We start from the raw sequence: 22,059 nt of genomic DNA on the forward strand, positions 1-22,059 counted from the left end.
TGGGAACCGATCCGCAATGGCAGGAATCGAGCCTATTGCGAGAAAAAGAAAAACCACTGCCGGGCATTAAACTTTCACCTTCCCCAATGTTTCAGATCGCATAGAGTTTGCTTTACTGTTTCCCAAGTAGCATTTTCCTTCCTTTCTTTCCTAGCTGAAATGCGTACCAGCTCCGGCTGGGTTTCATCTGTGGCAAAATTTCTCATACTGCATATGCTGGCATTTTCCTCGGTTTTTTTTTTACGACTTCAACGTGTTCCAACTAATTAGTGCGCTTTTTCACTGGCCATGTGGCTTTTTCGGAGCTAACTACGCTTCCGCACGTACTTACGGTCGTATACATGTGTATGTGAGTGGCTTCTTGGTACGTTTCGTTTGACGAATGAAGCCGGAGCCGTAGCAGCGGTTCACATTGGGGTCCTTCCTTTTTCGTGCCGCTGGAAAGACGTCTTGTTTGGGTGGAGATGGAGGAGAGTAAGAAAAGAAAAAAAAATGGCCCCAAAATGTCGTTTCTCACCCGAGACACTGGTGCCTGTGCTGTGACTTGTGGCAAAAGGGATATTTTTCTATTTTGACAAAATGGGCAACAGCATCGAAAAGTCACTTCCCATACGTGGAGTAGCACGTGCATCGGTACGGTACAGTTCCTGTGCTGCAGTAGCGGATGGAAAACGGAAATTGAAAACGTTCTGCACTTGTAGGGGGATGTTTGAGTGGGATGTTTTTTTTCTGCTACAAATTGAGGAAAGATGTTACGGAGGAGTGAGATTTTAGTGAAAGAGTGATTTGTGCTTTAAGCAGCAAAAATAATAAAATTATGGCTACAGTTACTTTAGAGGTATTAGGTTTTTTCAGCTTTAATTTAGCAAAATATTAAAGTTAACATAAAAAACTTATTCCCTCTTAAACCCCCTAAATAAGGTTCATTTTATTTTTAAACAAAACATGTCCAAAACACTGCTCCTCCTGTTACAAAATAGTCCTAAGCTTTTGATCTATAATCTGAAGCACTACATTCCTGTTCAGTGCATCAAAGACGAACGTTATATAATATAAATGTGTAAATGCCACAAACCGTTTAATCCCCGGATGCTCGGAAGCACTGAGCTATACCATTCTTTGAATGTGTTTAGCTTGGTCGGATTTTGGCTTTGGGGACCATTTTTTTCCCGCCGACGACAAATTACATATGGCGATGGTACACACACTGGCTGCCGGAACACGCGCTCGCCCACCACCGGAAGAAGCGTTCGTTCGTTTGGAACGTGCTGTTGCTGTCCAGTCAACGGCCCTCGAGCGTGAGGTTGCCTGTGGTGCTTTGAAAATTTTGAACTATCTCACAATGGGAAGAAATTCTTCCGCTTGGTACGTGGGAAATGTAGGGAAAGCATTTTTCATTTCTTCCCTTTTTTCTCCTCGGCCATCTCCGACCGATTCACACGGTGTGAACGGTAAAAAGTCCTTTCTGGCCAGTGGGAGTGATGCTCGATAAAAAGCAGGCCAGTGAAAGAACCTCCACATTCCAGCATCTAGAGTGGAAGGTCATTTCCCGGGGAGATGTTCGATAGCATATCGACATTCTTTGCCATTTTTCCACCGTTTTTTAATCCAAAATACCGTAGACATTCAGCACGCTGCACATACACCCTAGTCACATATGCTGAGTTGCCCAGCGGTTGTGATGCTATTTCCGTGCTAAAAAAAAACCAACGTTCCATCATCCCTCGTCGGTCGGATGTGCGTTTTGTGGCCTTACTTTTGCCGGCACGTCAATGCCGGGCACCTTGGCGTCGATCGCACTCAATCTAGCGGCCGTAAATCAAATAATATCTTAATTGAATATTTCACCTCGAACATTTCCCAGCACACGTCACACGATGCAATGTTGAGGAATTTCATGTGGACGGTTGCTTGTTTTTTGTTTGAAGTGACATTCTTTGGACGAGGGAAGAACTTTTCGGAAAATTTGATTTGAGCTTTAAAACGACATTTTCACACACCGTTTATTGACTACGCGTTTCGGGGGGAAGTTATTTTATTGTTAGGCAAGCTTCAATATTGTAATGTTTAAAGTGGTATGTACTTTTATAGCACGTACTTTATAACTTTATTTTGCCTTGAAAAATTCCAACCAACATTTTAATTCAAACCCCCAACAAGCGCACCGGTTCAGAACTTATGTTCAAAACTACAAATGTTGCCTGAAAGTATGCAACACTCCATACACATTGTAAAATTGAAGAACTAAAGATTGCATACATTCAGGCTTCACAGCACCGTAAAGTGAAATTGAATCGAAAAAAAGTTCCACGCTAGTATTCAAGTTCCGTCAACATGGATGACATTACTATGTTGCAGGTATACAAAGTAATACTAATGCTAGTCATTCGGAACAATGGCATTCCAGCAAGGGTGATAAAAAAAGAGGCACAATAAGGGCTCAAAAACCAAACACAAAAAGAAAAAAAAAACTGGCCATGCATTAAAAAGTAGAGCAGCAGCAAAAACCGACTCATCCGGCACCGCCCCATTCGGTGACCGCGGACGGTTGAACAAAATGGATATTAATTGTCTCAAATTAGGGAAAAAGTGTAATTTACATTATCATAATTGTACAGGTGAAGTGGCTCGTGCATTTTCCCGATAAGCCCGGTTGATCTCCGGGCCTGTCGCCCCGGCCATACGATAGCTGCGGAAGGTTGAAAGCTTGATGTATTCTGATCTTCCTCGCATTGCTCTCCCTTCGCCTACTCGTTTGCCGCTCGTTTCAAGGCCACACCGCGTCACGATGCGCGCGGCAATTCGTACCGTATTTACTTTCCCTTCAACCCCTATGTCGCGATCCCCAAACACCTAGCAGGTGGCCCAAAAGGCGTGGTTAGGTTGACACGCTCGGTTACTGCAGGGAACGCGACCGTACCCGAGCACAAGGACCTTCTGCATTTGCATTTTCTTTTTCGGGGTTGTACCGGGGTGTCAGAAGAAAGAAATAAATGTCATTTACCGTTAATTACACTCCACTGCTCTCGAACCCTCTGCGCTCGTTTGCCCGCGGGCCAGTGTTTTCCTTCGGTGTCGTGTAAGTTGCTGGTAGCTTGGTTTTGTGTATATTATTTACCCGCGTTTCGGCCAGGTGACATTCACCCGGTGTAATTTGGTTGGAAATTTTCTGTTTCCTTACAGTGGTAAATAGTACATTGCTACGATTCCAACCATTCCTACTCGGAAACAGCATTGCCATCCGCACGGTTTTGGGGTAGGTCTTTCGGTGCGGATGGTGCTGTTGCTGCAACATTCGAACGCACCACACTGTCGATTGTGCATTGTGCTGAAATGGGTTGGTACGGGAGGCAACTTTGGGTGGAATAGCTCGGAGAAGCTTCCGGGTAGGAGGTGGGTTGTAATGTCCGATTTTAATTCTATACTATCGTCCATACTTACTGGTCGACTTATTTGGCGAGCTGAACGCAAAGGTGAACCAGGGAACCAGGGGAACGGTAGGTCGAAGAGTACCCAACGGTACGATGCTCTTAATGACACCGCATTTAAATGAGCTTCCGCTGGAAATGTTATCAAATAGAGATGGTCAACGAGGCGAGTCGCACAGTACGGTTCCACCGGCCAGGTGCGGTTTGCAGTAAATTTGTTTCACTACTTACTTTCGACGGCCCAGTGGTTTAACGTTACTGTACGTATTCGGCTTACACCGACAAGATAGAGCAGGCGAACTTGTTCCGGTGGAATTGCTTAACATTTTTTTTTGCGAGTTTATTAAATTTGAATATTTCATCTTATCACTGTAACTACATTTTCCAAAGAAAAACGTTAAATAATCCCTTGTTTTTTTTGTCCTTTAATTTCAGGTGGTGCAATCTTCAACGATACATATCATGTAGAGAAGTCTGAATGGAGTGAAGGAAGGTTTAAATCCTACAACATCAACCGTAACAATGCATATCAGCAATTGCCTCGTGTAGTGTAAACAGTGCTGCACACTTTATTAGCGGTAGTGAGCAAAACGTGTGTTTTTGATAAGTAGTAGTATACCGAAAAGCTTTACAAATACTTAGAATTAGTGGCTCAGCAATCGAATCACCAGTGAAATGCGCTTCATCTCATGCATATCAATTAGTGAGCGCGAGACGTGCCCGTTGTAAGAAACGATTTATGTGCAGTGTGTGTGTGTACGTATTTTTCGTGTGTGTGTGTGCGAGCGTGTATACAATGGGAGTGCAGAAAAGGTGTGAATGTACACGACTAGTCGATACGTGCTGTAAGAGAAACATAAACGATATACAGTGAAAAAAACCCCTCCCACCAAACACGAGACCCGGAGAACCATTTTGGACGAGTTGTGTTTCTCCAGTTCCAGTTTCTCGTAGTCGAATCCGACGGTTCGATGCTGCACCCCATGCATAACTGCAGCAGATGGCACTATCGGAAACGGAAATAATAGAAGATCGATTTTGCTGTCACCGGTTGCCCTGCTGGTGCCGCCGTCACCGTTCGCGCCGTTCGCGCCATCACCGATGCCCACGAAACGACGCGGCGATCAATTGAGGGATTGTTCCGTTACATTACCATTGGATATTCTGTAAGTGTTGCCCGGCCCGTTCCACAACGGGTGCCTCAGCACACGGATGTAGCTTTATAACTCAATATTCGATTCATTAGTTCGATACATGGTAGGGAGCGAATTGGTTTATTGGCAAACCGGAGATGAATGTTGACCGTGAGCGGATCATATCAGGCCGGCTCGAAATATCCGCTAGTGCGATAGGTCAATTTAAATTTGGCCATCGTGACCCGGTGGCAAAGTTCAACACGTGTACAGATTACGTGCCGGTTATGATGAGTAATGATTGCTGCGCTGAATTTTCTTGATTTTTGACGCAGAAAATAAAATGATTGCAACAGTTCGAACCCTGGAGTAGTTTAAAAATATGAGCATCAAATGGAGATATGCATTGTATACTTTCAGGCGTTAGTATCCATGTGACGAGCATTTTGACGAGAAATACTCAAACATTCACTCAAATGACGTTAATGACCTGGCTTAAGTATAATTTTAAAGTTATTTCCATCGTATTGCCTTAGAATTGTTTGATTGTATTGTGTTAACTGCGCCTGAAAGTATGTAATAACTGAACAAAAATTAGCTTTTTATTGCTAAAAGGGTTCTGTTTATTTCTTTTCTCTGCCATCAGTGGTTGATTGCTAAAGAAACCCCGACACGCCGTGCAGGTTCATATCCATAGTGGATTTATTCAGAATTTAATGAACGTGCACTTCAATAAAACAAAATGGACGCTTTTAAAGCATTTTCTTCTGCTCGATAGCTTCGCGCTTCGCTGCTTCACAAGTCATGACCAACTCGACAGTAGCTGTGAAATCCCGACTGAGTGCAATTGATGACGCCAGCGGCCGATTATGCAGCACACGAAATGGCATTCCGAACCGATGATAGAAATCAATACACTCATCACATGACGCTGCGAGTACTGAACTAATGTTGCCGATGTTTGCTGCTGACGAGTGGCAGAGCGAAAACGAAAGCATCGCTTAATATTCTCACCCACCCACCCGGGTGGTGTGATGATTCGAATGAAATTTCCATACCCAGTCCCACCTGTGCACCCTCCTGTCGTTTACCCTCCGCACCTCCATCACAAATCGTTTTCGGGAACTGTCTTTCGGGAAGGCATCTTCAGCCTTCCGTAACACACAGCTCTCGTGTCAGGAAATTGAAATCACGAAATGATAATGGAATTAGGATACCGAATAATTTACAATGGACTGATGGAGATCGGAGCACAACCGGAAAATCAATACGCCACCGTTGTGCCACAAAACAGGGGATGGAACGGGTAGAAAAAAAAAGCTTTAAAGATTGGTGAAGGAAAAGCATCGAAAAGGGCCGTACGATTGAGGTGTACGAACCGATCGTGGCACTGTGTGTAGCTTTGTTGGTTTGAATGCACAGGTATAATTTGTGCCTCGGCGTGTGTATGTGTGCGGGTTTGTCAGACTGTCGACAAAACCCGGAGACATGACACGAGCTCCGAGTGCTACCGAGGAAATGCTTTTCACGAGAAGATTGATGTTTTGCTACGAACGAAGCTCTCAATTTAATTATTTGCTGTGTCGGCTGCATTCCGGGAATGTGAGATCTCTTGCGGGCTTTTCATGGGGTTTTGCTGACGCCGTGAAAATACGATTTATTTTCCACGCGGCTGACGGTAGAGCAATTGTTTCCGTTTTCTGTGAAGATTGTATTTCAATAAGAAATGGCTAAACTTTTTTTTATTGGTTCGTTGTATATTTTATGTAAACACAACATATTGGCTGTTAATAGTGCTCATTTTTCTTACTTATTATCACTTATTGTCGAAAAAAAAAGAATCAAATTTAAATTAAATTTTACCACTTTCCAATTTGTATTACATTGTATGGCAAAAAAAAACCACCACTACCATCTTTCCACTCCATTAACATCAATGACATCGTGCGGTTTCCGTTTGCTTCGTAACAGGTCCGTTAATCAACGGCTGTCAGAACAAATCCACCATTTAAAAGTTCCAGCCAGTTCTCTCGTGCAGTAACTAAGTTGTGCCAATGTGGCAAAGGGTGTTGGTGCAGGTCCTTGTAAAAGTTTAAACCTTCGACTGAATGCAACAATTTCGGTAACGTAGCAGTACACGTTGCGTTCTCGTTTCCCACACCCAAGGATATGCATCCGTTGGTGTGGGGCACACCGTTCGGTGAAGTCGAGGGTGTGTGTGCACACTGCAGGAAATGAATATCGAAAAGCAAATCTTTACAAGTAGCAGCAACATGTGGGTCGACCTTAAACCCATCTACTTTTTTTTGTTGTAGTGCTAAAATGCTTACCTTTCACCTATTTTACGGCAAAGAGCTCTTGGCAGTGTTTATGTTGTATAAGGGTGGTTTGGAATATTTTGGTCGAGGGCAAAACCCCAACCCACACATGTAGTGCAGTTTTGAAGTAGCAACGGTGGTTACAAGTGAGGGTTTTTTGTACCTTAAAGGAGAAGGTGTACCGTGCACTTGCATCCGGAAGTTGTCATGTTCTTATGCATGCACTCATGCACCTTCGCTTTACCCGGTAACTCACCGGGTTTTGGCTTTGATTCGCTACCAAGAAAACGTGCCTGAAATCAAGTCTGTTAGAAACCTTCGAAAAAGGGTTCGGTTCTGTACGCAAAGGAAAAATGGTCAACCAGCACCTTCATGATACTCTTTTAACAATGCCTTATTGTCCTTCATTTTGCTTGCTGTGCTATATCACAGCCTTGTCATTCCGGTAATTTGCTATTGTAAAATTCGTCACTGCGTACAACAATGTTTTGCTGTAGTTCACCCCCTTAAATGACTATAGTAATTAAATTCCCACCTTACCGCCACCAGCCACCCATCGTCGCCACCCTGCCTTTCCGGTGGTGGAAATGTGGTCAATGTGAAGTACTAGGCAAGTGTGGTGCACTCATTGAGCCACGTTGGTTTATTATAAAAGCAACACACGGCAACCAAGCACGGGACTCTGTCTGTGCGGAAGGACTTTTACCTATTTGCATATGAATGTAGTAATAATCGGTAACATGTGATTGCAGTGTCGTGACGGGTGGGTATTCCACTGAACCCCGTCCTGAACCTTGACGATGCAACACCGAACTAACGCCCCACACCCGAAACGGTTACGAAACGGTCCCAGGGACACCTACTTCCGTTCATTAGGCCATATTAGCAGCTACTTCTTTTGCCGCTTCAAAATCCCACCTGACTTTTCCAACGCGCCTTTCCATAGCTGGCAGCTTTTCCTTCACGGTGAAAGAATCGAGCAATCTATTGAGGCTGTAAACTGACTTCCGGGCGTAACGAGTTTACGAGCGATGTAAAACGCCCATTAAGTAACCGGCTCACCTCACCAGCTTCGGAATGGTGCATATGAACCCAGGGGTCTCATAAGCCGTACGGCAGAAGTTGCCTTTGTAACGAACTCGAGTTCAATACATCGCCCGGTGGTTTAATGCTTCCCTGCTAAATAGGTTGGGGTTTCCTTTTTTTTGTTCGATTGGAACAAAATGGCAGCATAATACTGCTTCGGTTACGGTTACACAATGCTTTCACTCACCAAAATCGAATCCGTATCATTTGATTGACCTTCATTAAGTACGTCCCACGTGCAGGCATGGGTCCGCCGCAGTCGTCGTCTCAATCAAACTCGCCCTCTCTCTCTGTTTCTCTCTCTCTTGTTGACCTAAGCTGATAATTAAATTATAGATGATCGTAACGCTCTACGATGCGTAGTTTGGCTTGGTTTTTTGGTTGATCCACCATTTTCTTCGATTGGAATTAGCTCCATAAAATCCTATTGCCATTGTTACACAGCACGCTGTTGATGACGGTGGTAGCACCATTCCTCACCAGCGGCTCGAACCGGAAAATCCCACAAAGCATCGATGCCATCAACCTTCAAGCGAGAGGCCAGGATTTCATAAATACGTAATGAATTAGTTATTGATCGATATTGTTTTGATATTTTTTCGCCCAAAAAACCCCCGACAATGGGAGTGAGCCCGACCGGAAAGGGTCTTCTTCATGGGGTTTCGAAATGCCATTGAAACGAGCAATCTTCTATCACAATGAATGTCGGTCCTTTTCGAAACCGGGAAAACAATGGACACACACACACACACATACAATCGCTCTTCACACGATAATGAGGGTGTTGTGTGATGGCTCTCTTATCGATGAGGAGCATCCGCTTGTTTCCGGAAGTGTCGTATAAAATGAAGGCACTCAGCGAATGCGTCCTTTGCTGATCCGCGAAGGTAGGGACTGGTGAAAAATGTTCATCAGATAGCGCATGAATGTCTGTCTGTTGTTTTGGAGTTGTAGGTACCATCAAAATGTTTGGCTATCAACTTTTCGACTTTCTATTCCAGAAGTGGTCCAGAAAACATTATGAATTGATTTAGGATACCTACATGACAATCAATTACCCAAATTTATCATCTGTATCGAGGGATGTCCCTACAACTTAAGGACTTAACGATGTAAAGTGATTCTCCAGAGTTCCTCGTTTCCTGAGAAATGGATACCGTTTGATGATGATTTTATTGATAGGTATAGGAGGGGAAGATATGTTGTACATAAAAATAGGAGCTTTTAGCAAGGCAAAGTAAACAATAATGCTACTTCATTGTGCCAAAGTAGCTACCAACAAAAGATAGAAAAGAGCAAGAATGCCACGGAATTCCTTGTGTGGATTTAAATTTTAGCTCCATGGTTCCAATCTTACATAGATGTCACCTACACCAAAAATGCAATAAATTGATCCTTTTCTCTGGTGTATCGTACATTTTCATCACCCTTACCAAGGGAAGCAACCCTCAATCCCTCAACTCCTCATGACACTTAGATGCCATTTTGTCTTTGCACATCTGGTTTTTGTTTGCTTATGTTCACTTATGTTTCTTCAAATGCTTTCAATCGACCACACAGGCACACATTACTATCAACAGGTGATTGCTTAGTATCAGTTGAAAGCTTGAAAGAAAAAATAAGGTGACCACAAGTAAAAACACGACCAACAAACAACAGCCACATAAAATGGAAACGGTCTCGTGAAAGAGTCGGCCATTTGGTTTCTCGTAAATCAAATTATGGGCCGTTTTTTTCTCTCCGAATTGATCGATATTGCATGTTATGATTTGCGAGTTTGTTTCCAACTAACAGAAAAAGGAAACCAAACACATGGAAGTGGAAAGAGATGGATAGGGTTTTGCTGGTTATTTGGTTTGTGCTTCTGAATAAATCATTACCCAAGGTGTTACTATTTTTAAAGTAGCAAATGGTTACGCTTTTAGCTACGTTAAGTCACGATAAATTCTTTAAGACTTAAGAGTAGTCAGTTGGACTTAATCATAATGGAATAAAGCCTTTGACGTCTTGAACTTTCTTTAGGGAGTTCCTCTCATAAAACAAAATTTCTATCGTTCGGAGATGACTCCACACAACCCATTAGTGACACAGCCATTGATGAAAACATTTCGTTTATTTATATGACTATTTTCGTGGAAAGCAAGCTCAGTTTACGATGTTCGGCTCTCGTATCCTCAAGCTACTTCAATTCCCCCATTACACAGGGTGAAAAACAGGTGAATTTCATTACCTTTTTTTTTGTTGTTTTTGCTGCAAATAATTATTTTATCATCGCGCGCGCACACTTACCATAGCATAACGGGTGGGATTTCTTTTCTTCGTTAGGCTCTATGACAAGCTTCTTGCGCATATCTCTTGGCCGGGGAAAATGGCAACTCCATACCTCCCAGGGGAATACGGTCGCTAATAAACGCTAATGGTTGCTACGAATCGTCAGGCGAAGGATTTTATGGTCGCTTCCGGTCACGAATTGTTTGCAGCATACTGGTGCGTCGGGTACCTCCCTGTACTGCCGGAGACGCTTGTTATGCGGAAGGGGGTTAAAAGGGCCGCCAATTAAAGACAATGTTCCGGCTAGATAAATTTTCCCTGGTACACTCATTTGGTGGTGGGCGTGGAATATTTTCCCGTTCGGAGAGTTTCGCCTTTCGTCGTTGGGCGAAATCTTTTGCACCCGACACAGCGGATATGGTGCCGGGTTTTGCGATAAGCAAAACGTTACTCATATTCTTCGAACAGAACGGGTTCGCCGTAAGATCGACAGCAATCCGTAGCTTTGAGAACTTGTTGGTATGGAAAAAAACGAATGAATTCAAGAAAATTTCACTTCAAGTCTGTTCTTCGAATTTTCAGGTTGAAATAAATAAAATGATTTGAATGTTCGTTCCGACCAAAATGCAACATGTTTCGTATCAACAAAACGAGAATTTTGATACACGGACAGTTTATTATTGTGGTAAATCAATTTCGATTTTCTTCGTAAGTTACGAAATCAATCACAATCACATTAATTTCAATAATTGCACACAACAAATTGAACTCTTCCGCCATGTGAATGGAATGTTGAAAATAGCTTCCAAGAAGCTTATACAACATTGTAGCCTTTGTGGAATTTTGTAGTCGAACAGTTTCCATTTGTTGACTGCCTCATTCCCCAGGGTCGATTGACATCGTTCGCAGGAAGAACTCGGTGTTTGCCATCCCCTAGAAAGTTATGCCATCAAATAAAGTTGTTAAAGCCATAGGGGTCTAGCGTGAACTATTATTATTCAGTTCAAATTCGTTTGAATGCCATATGTTTGTACCCAGAACTTTACCATTATTACATTTATTGCTAATCGTTCTCGGTTCGACTTCTCTTCCACAGATGGTTACCCAAAGCGGCTATGAGGCCCTTCGGGCCAGATCCTTCACACTCAGATTGCGTCCTCGTTGTAGGCGTATCGAGGCCTAAACTAGCAGCGCTGTTTCTGTCGGTGATGCTGCTATCGCTATTCCTCACATTTCACATCCTGTACGACAGTGCGGTTTATAGCATACAGGTAAGCTTACACCAGTCCATTGATTTTTTTTAAAACATTTTGTAGCCATGAAAAACATTCTGCAATTCTTTCCACCTTACAGGCCGCAACAGCAATTTCGGAGAATAAAATTGCCATACTGACAAATCACATACCCAATCCACCGGTTATCAATCAGCCAGTCGTGTTTCCGAATCGAATACACTTTCCCAAAACTAGTCGTAGATTACCGCAAGTAAGTATTGAAGGTGACGGGTTCTAAATCTAGACAATAATCGCGACTTTATATCTCATCCACTCGCTCGTCACACCAAACAGTGTTTAATAATAGGAGTGAGAAAATGTGGCACACGCGCCCTGCTCGAGATGCTGTACTTGCATCCAAGGATACAGAAGGCCGCCGGCGAGGTGCATTTTTTCGATCGCGACGAAAACTACCTGAGGGGGCTCGAGTGGTACCGGAAGAAGATGCCACACTCCTTCCGTGGCCAGATAACGATCGAGAAGAGCCCCAGCTATTTCGTGACACCAGAGGTAAGCGAAGGATGAACTGTGTTTTTATGGTGGTGGTTCGTCCTGCGGTAGTGCCACCAAGTGCGAGAACAAGCACTAACCGTGCGAGGGAGGGTGCGATTTTCAGTCTGCTTGCAACGCCTTCATATTCTGAGACTGATGGTACATAATGATGAAAGTGTAAGGATAATTATATCATCAACCAGCTACCTATCGCACGAAGCGTTCGCTCAGCGTCAGACGAACGCAAGCTGACATAGAATTAATGAAGCAGCTGTTTGTATTTGCATTTCTCTTCTACTCGGTGGTATTGGTGCCGGTGTTTCAATTTGATAAAGTCATTAACTAATCATTCACAACCGTGTGTCAGTTTTTGTCTGGAAATTGAGGTTCGAATAATACTGAATTCAGAAAATTTAAATTAATTTTTAATTTAGACCAGAATTTTTTTTTCTTTACATATCTTTGAGCAACTATTTGAAATTTTGTATAAAATAACCATCAACAATAGAGAAACGCTTGGTAGGTCTCATTTAAAACACGCTCGAAAGATTAGGCCATCGAGCTATTGAATTATCAGTCGTCCACATGAAACATAAATGCTAACTGCACTAAATTTTAATCCCAATGCAATAGATAACGGCAAGGTCGCAGCATAACTAAAATCAGGTTCTCAGAATGTAGGACGCTGCTTGGAGCATTACGATTGAGGTTTAATAAATTTATCCACTTATTTATTGCAAAGCAACAATTGCCTTTCCCTCCCACGGTCGTCTCAACGGGCTTGTGCAAGACCAGCAAAGGTTGAGTAAACCCCATACCGGTACAAGTGGCAAGGTCGACCCTGCTAATATTTATTTGTTGCCAGAATGGTTGTAAGTTGCTTTCATTTCGGCATCCACTATCTTCTTCTTTTGCCGTGCAGGCCGAGTACTATCATTCGTAAAACAGAAAATAATTTATTTTACCCTCAGCGCAGCTCGCCTTTCCTCCATTTTCCCAACCCCAACCGGTGAGTTCTTGCTCTGTTTGGCTCGGTTAAGAGCCACGAAAACGGGACAAACGACGCTCCATCGAAACGAAAAATAATCAAAGACAAAAACGAACATCACAAGCTGTCGAAAATTTGCAGTAAACAACATAAATAACATTATTTCGCAGCTGTGTGCCGCTAAATGAGCCAAGCGAGTGGCACGGAATCGATGCTGCTGCTAGTTAGCTGCCGCGAGCGCCCGAACTGTGTCAGCTGAATAGTGTGACAGCTAACTACACACAGCCACTCACACACGAACGTCACAAACTGTGTTTCGGTTGTTGGAAGCTCCCCCTCCCCCCCAAAAAAAGGCAACAACTTTGTTCGAGTGGGACCTTGCTACTACTTTGTCCCTAACTTTAGTTTTGCTTGGCCCCTCTTTCGCACCACGGGAGCACCAAAATTGTCGAACTGCATTGACGGTTAGGGGATGGTTAATGTGGTCCGGTTGGAGGGTAAACCACAAACACGCTCAACACAAATACACACACACACACACACACGAAATGCTGGTGCAAAAAGTGAAATTTCCATCCACCTCAAAAAGACGATCTTGACGGGGTTCGTCGGGCAAGGCCAAGGGATGACATCGAAAAATGTGCACTCGCTCAACTCACTGAATAATGGCTGTCCGGCGCGAAATTGCTGGCGGTGGACTGTAGCAGTAAATGAATCAATTTCAAGTGACAAGGTTTAGCGTGAGAAGGCGAGATTACAATCGCGCACACACACACACACACCCTTTCGAACCCGGACCGTTCGACATGCTGCGGCGAAGGAACTCCGCAAAGGACATTCGTTTGACCTAGGTCGTTGAAGTTGAACCGAAACGATCGATCGCGCGTTTCGTGGTGTGACGTTGTAGTGGGAAGCAGTGGGTGAACAATTTAAGCGCCTGAAAGTTTCTTCGCTGGTGGGTCAGAATTTGCTGACGAGTCGTGCGATGTTCGGTCCACCGTGCTCTGTGCACGGTGCAAATTGTAAGCGAAGTGGGGTTTCTTTCGCTTGTTTTTTTTTTGACTTTATGTTTCGGACGTTTCGGAAGGTTTTGGAAAGGTTTTGGAAATGATCTAAATATTCCGATGCCAATGAACCACTTTTTGTGTTTGCTTTACAAGCAAACAGGGGGGGTTAGCTGAACGCCGTGAACCGTAAACGATTGAATGGCATCAACTACAATGGGTGAGAAAGAAAATGGCTGCACATTTTGGCTTCTTTGGTACGAAACTTTTTTGATTAAAATTTTAAATCCTCTCATCACTTGAAGTGAATTTAAATGAGCACCATTCGCGTTAAAGCGACGTGGCAGAACGTGGGCGATTTCATTTAACTGAATGGGAGTTCATTTCTCTCAATGTTAGCAATTTCATTTCTAAAGTATTATAAATCGTAAGCTTTACGGCAGATAGCATACATTTAGGAAATATTACTAATTATATATGTAGAAGGAATATTACTTTTTCATATGATTTTGGAATTTATGCCACTGCTTTATATTACAGTTAATGCTGTTGTCTCATGCATCATTATCTACTGTACCGTGTATTATAGGTTCCGGAGCGAGTCCGAGCGATGAATGCGTCCATCAAGCTGCTTCTAATTGTAAGGGAACCCGTAACGAGAGCAATATCCGATTACACACAGCTTCGAAGTCACGCGGCAACGGCAACACTACCCCAGCAACAGAGTCTATCGTCAACTTCTCCTCTGTCGAGGTACGTGAAATTTAACAATACACGATGTAATATAGATAATAATGGATGGATGGGGTAGATCAATCAATATTTGATGTCTGAAGAGGGCGCGAGAGAGTGAGAGAGATCCGAGTAAGAGGGGTTCAATCGAAGCACAAATAATACGCTTCTTTTTGAGTTCATATTTTTAAGGTGTGCTTAAGGTTTAAGGTTAAATAACTTGAAATTCACATAATTCATGGAAATTAATTTATTCATACCCCATCCACTGGTACTTTTGGATAATGCAACTTCCCTTTTTTTCTTTTCAACTTGTTTTAATCCACCCAACCGATTGTGCACAAAAGCTTCCCACGCCGGCAAACTCACCCAGCCCATGATTTGGGATGGGAAATTCCATCAACCCACGGCACATATGTAACCTGTTGTGGTGACAACAAGCAATCCACCCAAAATCGTCAACAACCACCTCTCGTTCTTTCCAATGGGAAATAAAACATACTTACAACTCCAGAACCTTGCTCTGTTCCGGTTCCGCTGGGATGATGGCCGTTGACGTGTGTGGTGCTGCTGGTGTTCCGCCTCGTTGCGGTTGCTTTTCTTCTCAAGCATACTGCCGCCCGTGGGTGTGAGGTGCCAAAACCAAGTCGGTAGACAAATGTATATCAACATACAAACAACCACACACGCTGTGTTTCCCGGTTTGTGTTGATGTTCGCGTGTTGAGTTTAGGGTTACTTCCGAGAAGCGGAAACCGATAACGACGAACAGTGTGCGTGCTGTCTCCTTGTGCAGCCGGTGTTGGATAAAACAAAAAAACACCTAGCAGCAGATTGAAGTGTCTCATCCATTGCAACTGACAATTTTTCTAATCGACTGTGCTGTTTGTGAGCCGATATGTTTTCCAAGCACGCTCAAGCATCTATGCATTCGCGTGGAAGGAAAAGTTGTAAGATCGGCACAAAGACAAACAAACTTCATTCAAACGAACTCCGCGCATGGTGACATTTTCCGAGGAATTTTAGAACATTTCAATACACTTTACTGTGTTGAACAAACGATGGTTTTCTTAAGCGTAAAACGAGAACTTTCAAACGAATTGTAAACATAGCAACGGATGTACGTTGGTGTTAACACTTCAAAGAAATTAGAAGTACCGCTGCTAAAACGAGAGAACAATTTGATGGTAATGATCATCGCACAGATGAATCGTCTGAGCGTTGCCCGAAGGTCCGGCCATTGCTTCCATCCGCCGTTGTGCTTTAACCAATCGCTTTGCTTTTCCGCCTCGGGAGCGTACAATGGGCGGCCGGGAACGGTTTTTTGGCTAAAAGTTGAAATGCAAACGGAAAAGTCACTAATCATCGGTCTCACGTGGGTCTAATTTGTTGGTAATTTTGTTTTAATTTTTCTTGCCAACATACTTTTCCACCGGCGCGGCCCAACCTTGCGTACGGACCCTCGGTTACGACGTCTGTGCTGCGACATGGCTGAAGCTCTGGTCTGCTTGTTTTTTTGGTTGTCTTCTTTTTTCTTGATTTTGTTTTCTGCCCCTTTCCCGCTCACACTTTTCCCTCTGCTTTGTTTTGAAAGATGCGAAACTTTTAATGTGAACTTTTGTGCCTTTCTGCTTGTCGTTATTTTTCCTTCTCTTCTCTCGCCCGAACGTCTGCGTGTTCCCTGGGGATGCGTTCGTTCGCGCCGTGGCAGGTCGTTTGAGGAGCTGGCAATCCTGCCAAACGGAACGGTCAACGAGGCGTACCGACCGTTGGCCATCTCGCAGTATCACGTACACGTACACCGATGGCTGGAGGTGTTCCCCCGCGAGCAATTGCTGGTCGTCAACGGTGACCAGCTTATCGACGATCCGGTTTCGCAGCTGCGTCGAATAGAGGATTTTTTAGGTAAGTGTCGTTTTAATTGCGACAGGGATTAATTGCATTCACTTCGGTTGTTTTGGGTGATGGGCGAATGAGTATGCTACGAGCATAATTTTAAACGTTAAGAAGAATTGCTTTCCAACTTTATTTGTCTCAATACGGGTCGCTATTGTTCGGCGCTTTCCATAAAAACTAGTATGCACAACAAAAATAAATCGTAATTTTTAGTATTATTTTCACAAAAACAAATAAAATTCAATTCAAGAGATTTTACAAAATTTCTCTATAATGATAATTTATATTCTTGATAATGCTTGAATTTCGTCTATAACTCCTGAATTACCAAAATTGTATCCTGGTCACGGCACCAATTATTCCAAACAGTCTGTTTATTTGTTGGCAAACAGTTGTGATATGGACGTCTTTTTAAAATAAACGAAAATAGTTTTTGTCCATTTGGATCATCGACAACTCCGATTGACATCAGTTCACATTCTCATCAGTGAGTCTCATTGTTGTCCGGCATTGTTGGTGTTGGTTGAAATGGGTCATTTTATGCACCTCACTAACCACCAAAGTACACATTATGCTTTAGTGGCAGTTGAAAATCGAAGCATCGTAATGCGTTCACATTTACTTCAATTTACAGCAAAAGCATCTAATCCATCGGATGGATTGTAATCGCGTTTTAATTAACCCGCCCCCGTTTGCAGGTGGTTCTCGGCATCTGGTTATTTGTGCCAGGTACACCGATGATGCCACAGTTGCCACCTAACGCCCCGACGGAACCGATGAGCAATCAATCATTTGCCACCGATGCCGCTCGGAAGCATCAGTCATTTAAAACTCATCACACAAAAAAAAAACAAAACAGAAAAACCAAACCTCTGGTGGGCACCCGGGCATGCTGTTATTGATTATGTTTTCCTACTTGCGCTCCACGCGCTTCACCTACTCGCACTGTTTGCTGAACCAGCGGGAAATCGTTTTCTACCATTACTGCTTCCTTACCGATCGGCCCTTCGGTGCTGTTCGTGCGCATTTGTGTAACCAAAAGAGAAACCAGAAAATGTACTACTGGCGCTGGAGGACTGAACTTGGCAGACTCGATCCTCGGCGATGGAAGCGTTTTTCAATTTTCCTAACCAATGAACGAAAACAATCACTCTTCGTTTGTTCAGTGGCAACAAGGGGTGGCAAATGAATGCTTCGCCTGCATCCCGAGAAAAGAGTCGAGGGGCTGAGGGGAGGCGTGTAAGCCACACGGATGTGGCTCCCTTAGGTTAGGGAGCCTAAGGAAACCGTGGATACGTAGCGTGACAGTGTAAACGAGAGACGAATGCCAACAGAGCTGCCATCTTCAGTAATTAGAAAACTTTTGCCACGACAGTATTTGGCGGTTATTTGACGGGTGAATGCCCATTTGTAATTGCAATTTATTCCACAAACAAGTCACAGCGCGACACACGTACGTTGACAGACACACTCACATTGATAAGGGGGATTGGGTTGAAAGACACATAACAAGTGTCATTTCGCTTGTACGAAGAATAGTTTTATGAATTATGTTCAACTTTTGTTCATATGTTGTGAAGTATCATATGGGAGGGAATGCGCTTGAATAATGTACAAACATATTTGAACAAACGTATAACTTCAAGCACCACGAAATTAATGCCAATCACATAATCTTGCAAACAATTTGCACGCGTAATGAACATTTATGAGGGACCCAGCAGTACGCAACAGTACAGTCCACCATCGGCAAGCATGACCGTTTTTGATGATAATCTGCTCACGGTTCCCGTTTTGTAAATCAAACCGAGATTAGGGACCGAGTAAGTGATTAAGTCGCATAGATCAAAGCACACTCCAGGGAGCGTTGATTTATTTCGCTTCGCATTAGCGAAACGGAAGGAAACCTTCTGGTGCGTTCGCTTTTGCCAACCGACGCCAACGTTTGACATTTCAATTTTATTGATTTTCCACTGTCACTGGCCGCCGGGGGCTGTTTGGGGGCCATCCTGTCCACACGTGTGTACATTACCCCTTTCCTGGGGGTGAAGCGAGATGGTGGGCGATATTTTTACTCCACCGGTCGAACGATAATTAACAGACTCTAGCACATGATAGTGTGGTGCAACGATTCGTTTCAGATGATTAATAATTCCATGCGTTGGTCGATAGCGGACAGCACAAATAATGGACCTTATCACATTACGGAAGCGAATTATAGTTCCCAGGAAGCGTTTGATACGGCCCGCGTTCCATTAATAGAAATAACGCTACCTACAATCGATCCTTAAGCGCACTTTATCCGCTTCCGATCGTCGAATGAGGGAATATGGGTCAACGAGTTTTCCCATCGTCAAGTGTAGGTAAAATGCACTCAAAGGGCAAACTTGCCCATCCAGCGGGCGGTTCGAAAAAGGGAATAATAATTGTGACAAATCTTTGGCGCTTCTTAGCGAGGAATCACTTGAAACAGCACAAACATAACGATGTCGCTAGCAGGACGCCTTCCCGATTCGCTTAATTGACTTTCATTTTGCTTTGCGATTTTTGACGGGGAAAATTGCAAATCTTCAATCATGTTTCGAAAGATGTGCCGTTTTCCTCTTTGTTTGTCGCGCGTGTGATAATACCCTGCTGCACATAGAGAAGTCGATCGATCGAGAGTTTAAAACGATATTTCTTGCGAAACGTGAGCGATTACCACAAACTCAAGATTTTGTTTACAACACTTTACGGTAAATTGTTGAGTTCTTCTAGTAATAATATACTCCTGTAGGTGTATAATTAAAAGTGATAACACTTAAACGCTAGTAAGTGTAATATAGAAGTTGACGATGTTTAACCAACTATTACCAACTGCTAACAGGAAATTCTACTTAACCTGCATTCCCACCGTGCAGTTGGTTTAGTTTTGGAGAGATTTTACGTTTAATTTTCCACTCTCAGCACCATGTTGCGTAGCGCACCAGCGTGTGTGTGTGTGGTGTGGAAAAGTTTTAATTTCACCATTACCTGCAAGTGGATGGAAATGGATGCCTTTAAGTGCAATTGTTCATACATTGTACAGTAAAGTTACTGTGTATTATTTTACTGTGCGGAGTTTGCATACTTCGGCACGGCCGGTTGGAGTTGGGTTGCTTTTTTTTTGTTGTTGTTTGCCCTTTTCTCACTGCTTTCTCTCTCTCTTCTTTCTCTTCCATCATCTACCCACCCAGGTATCGAGCCACGGATCGGTAGCAATAACTTCTACTTCAATGAAACGAAAGGCTTCTACTGTCTGCGGAACGAAACGGGCGACAAGTGTTTGCGGGAGACGAAAGGCCGGAAGCACCCACGCGTCGATCCGGTCGTGATATCGAAGTTGCGTAAGTTCTTCGTGGAACACAATCAAAAATTCTACGAACTCGTCGGTGAGGATCTGGGATGGCCGGAAGAGTAGGAGGAGAAGGGGGGGTAAGCCGAACCAGTTGGATTGCATTCGACAATGCAGCGAAACGAAGGCGGAAAGCAAAACAATCGGAAACTGTAGCAAAAACCATCACCATTATACATGTGGCCATTCGACAGCTTGCGTGCAGGCTGGTCGGTGGTGGTTGGAAAAGTGCATACACATACACATACAACAACAAAAAAGCACACCAAAAACACCCACACACACACAAACACACATACAAAACTAACCAAGTGAGACTGATTGGAATGGTGGTAGGTGGCGATGGTAAGCAAATAGTCAAGTAATATCATGCGATGGTGAGTATATGCCGGTGAAAGTCGTAAAAAAAAAGTTGCGGCCAATTTACTTCGATCGTAGTTATTGCGAACCGTATCGGGTCGGAAGTAGATGCAGCGGATGTGTCAAAACATCTACCGCCGGTGATCGTGATGCGGACCGGTGCGAAACGTTATTTGTTGCTTTGCTCGGGTTTTTTGATAGGTTTATGTAACTATGAATTGAAATACAACGCGCGTTTGGTGCCCATCACCAGAGGGTGCCGAAAGCAGCTGGTGAGGTAATGCTCTGCGCGCATGGCAACATATTAGATAGGAATCAATTGAAATCGCTTACATATGGCAACCGCTGTGCACAATGAAGGGAAGAAGATTATAAGTGGGAAAACTGCCTTTAATTGTTCAATTAATTTGTTAACGTTATCAACATCTACACTTCATTATACAGATTAAGCGTCGAATGTATTAAGAGCATTAAAAAATGTTTAAAGCTTGCAGTGAAGTAAGTCTCTTTCACACCACCATCTATTCCAAATACTGCGATGCGTAAAGTCTTCAAAAACCGCAACCTTTCACTCGCGTCCGTAATGTTTTATTCAATTCAACACTTATTTCTGCACATCTTAGAGCTCAGTTTGCGTTTACAAAGCATTCACTGTTCACTGTTCCCGGTGTGCCCGGTTCGTTTTGGTAGGATAAACATGTTAGTTCCAAATCATTTGAAGATCACCGAGAACCAGGTCCATTTGCTGACCAACTACGCTCTCCAGCAAGGTCGGCGGCTCCAAAACGCTTCTGTTCGACCATAAGGTTGCTGTCCGTAGGTAAGGTCAGTGTGTGTATGCCGTTTTTGAACCATAAATATTCTTCCCGATTACATCCCTGCTGCTGCACGATCCCGGTTAACCGTCTCGTCGAACCTCGCGCTACACACGGTGGACGGCGAGTTTCGTTTGGTAAATGTGAAGAAATATTTCATGAGTCCCAATGTTGCCCCTTTTCCCAGAATTCATTTCGTCGGGCGGCACTGGTTCCGTATGCTGCCATTGCCGTGTCCATGCACAGCAAGGTTGATGCTGGCACGAATCCCGGCACGGATGTAACCGTTTCTCGTCCGGCCACTTGTTTCGCTCCGTTTCCGGCACATTCCGGGCGCTTCTGTGCCGGAGGCCGTAGACTAGCGATAGCTAGCCACATTTAAGTTGAAAATAATCGGTCGTTCGCCGGGACAAATTGAGCTGAAATGTGCTCGACCATCGCCGTTCAGCAACGTACAGCTGCATGCTGCCCGTGTGCTGCATGCACGGATCGCCTGGATGCATCTTGGAGAGCATACATAAGGGCCGACTCATCCCGGCCGATACCGGACCGTGTGAACCGCGACATGTGCTGGGTAGGGAAACGTGCTCGTCCAAGATGTCTGAGCTTTCCGTTCGTGATGCTATGTGATACGGGACGGGGGCCCAACACGCCCAAAATGAGCGAGAATGGTGCCATAGACGCGTGGGAAAGATGTAGCACTGAACGAATCCGAAAATCCGAGTTCATTGCAATGTCTGTTTTGGATGGTGAATCGCCGACACTACGGCACATGTACACAAACACACACTGGCACAAACGTATATTATATTGGTATGGACTATGGGAGTTTTCCTCCCGCTCTTGCCATCATCTCCCATAGGCCATCTCTCCCTCCGTTTAAAAAAAAA

The 22,059-nt window shown here is 43.8% G+C and overlaps 1 protein-coding gene across 1 annotated transcript; it reads left to right on the forward strand.

The window, feature by feature from the left end:
• The first annotated feature begins 4,400 nt into the window (after window positions 1-4,400).
• On the forward strand, window positions 4,401-20,060 carry LOC128713982 (heparan sulfate glucosamine 3-O-sulfotransferase 5). Its single transcript, XM_053808856.1, has 7 exons — window positions 4,401-4,594; window positions 11,333-11,507; window positions 11,590-11,721; window positions 11,805-12,020; window positions 14,584-14,747; window positions 16,437-16,630; window positions 19,837-20,060. Exons 1-7 carry the CDS (start codon window positions 4,530-4,532, stop codon window positions 20,058-20,060), a joined length of 1,170 nt encoding a protein of 389 aa, XP_053664831.1. The 5' UTR covers window positions 4,401-4,529.
• Window positions 20,061-22,059: the final 1,999 nt, after the last annotated feature.

The sequence above is a fragment of the Anopheles marshallii genome, chromosome 3 (assembly GCF_943734725.1).
Source record: "Anopheles marshallii chromosome 3, idAnoMarsDA_429_01, whole genome shotgun sequence".
Lineage (NCBI taxonomy): Eukaryota > Metazoa > Arthropoda > Insecta > Diptera > Culicidae > Anopheles > Anopheles marshallii.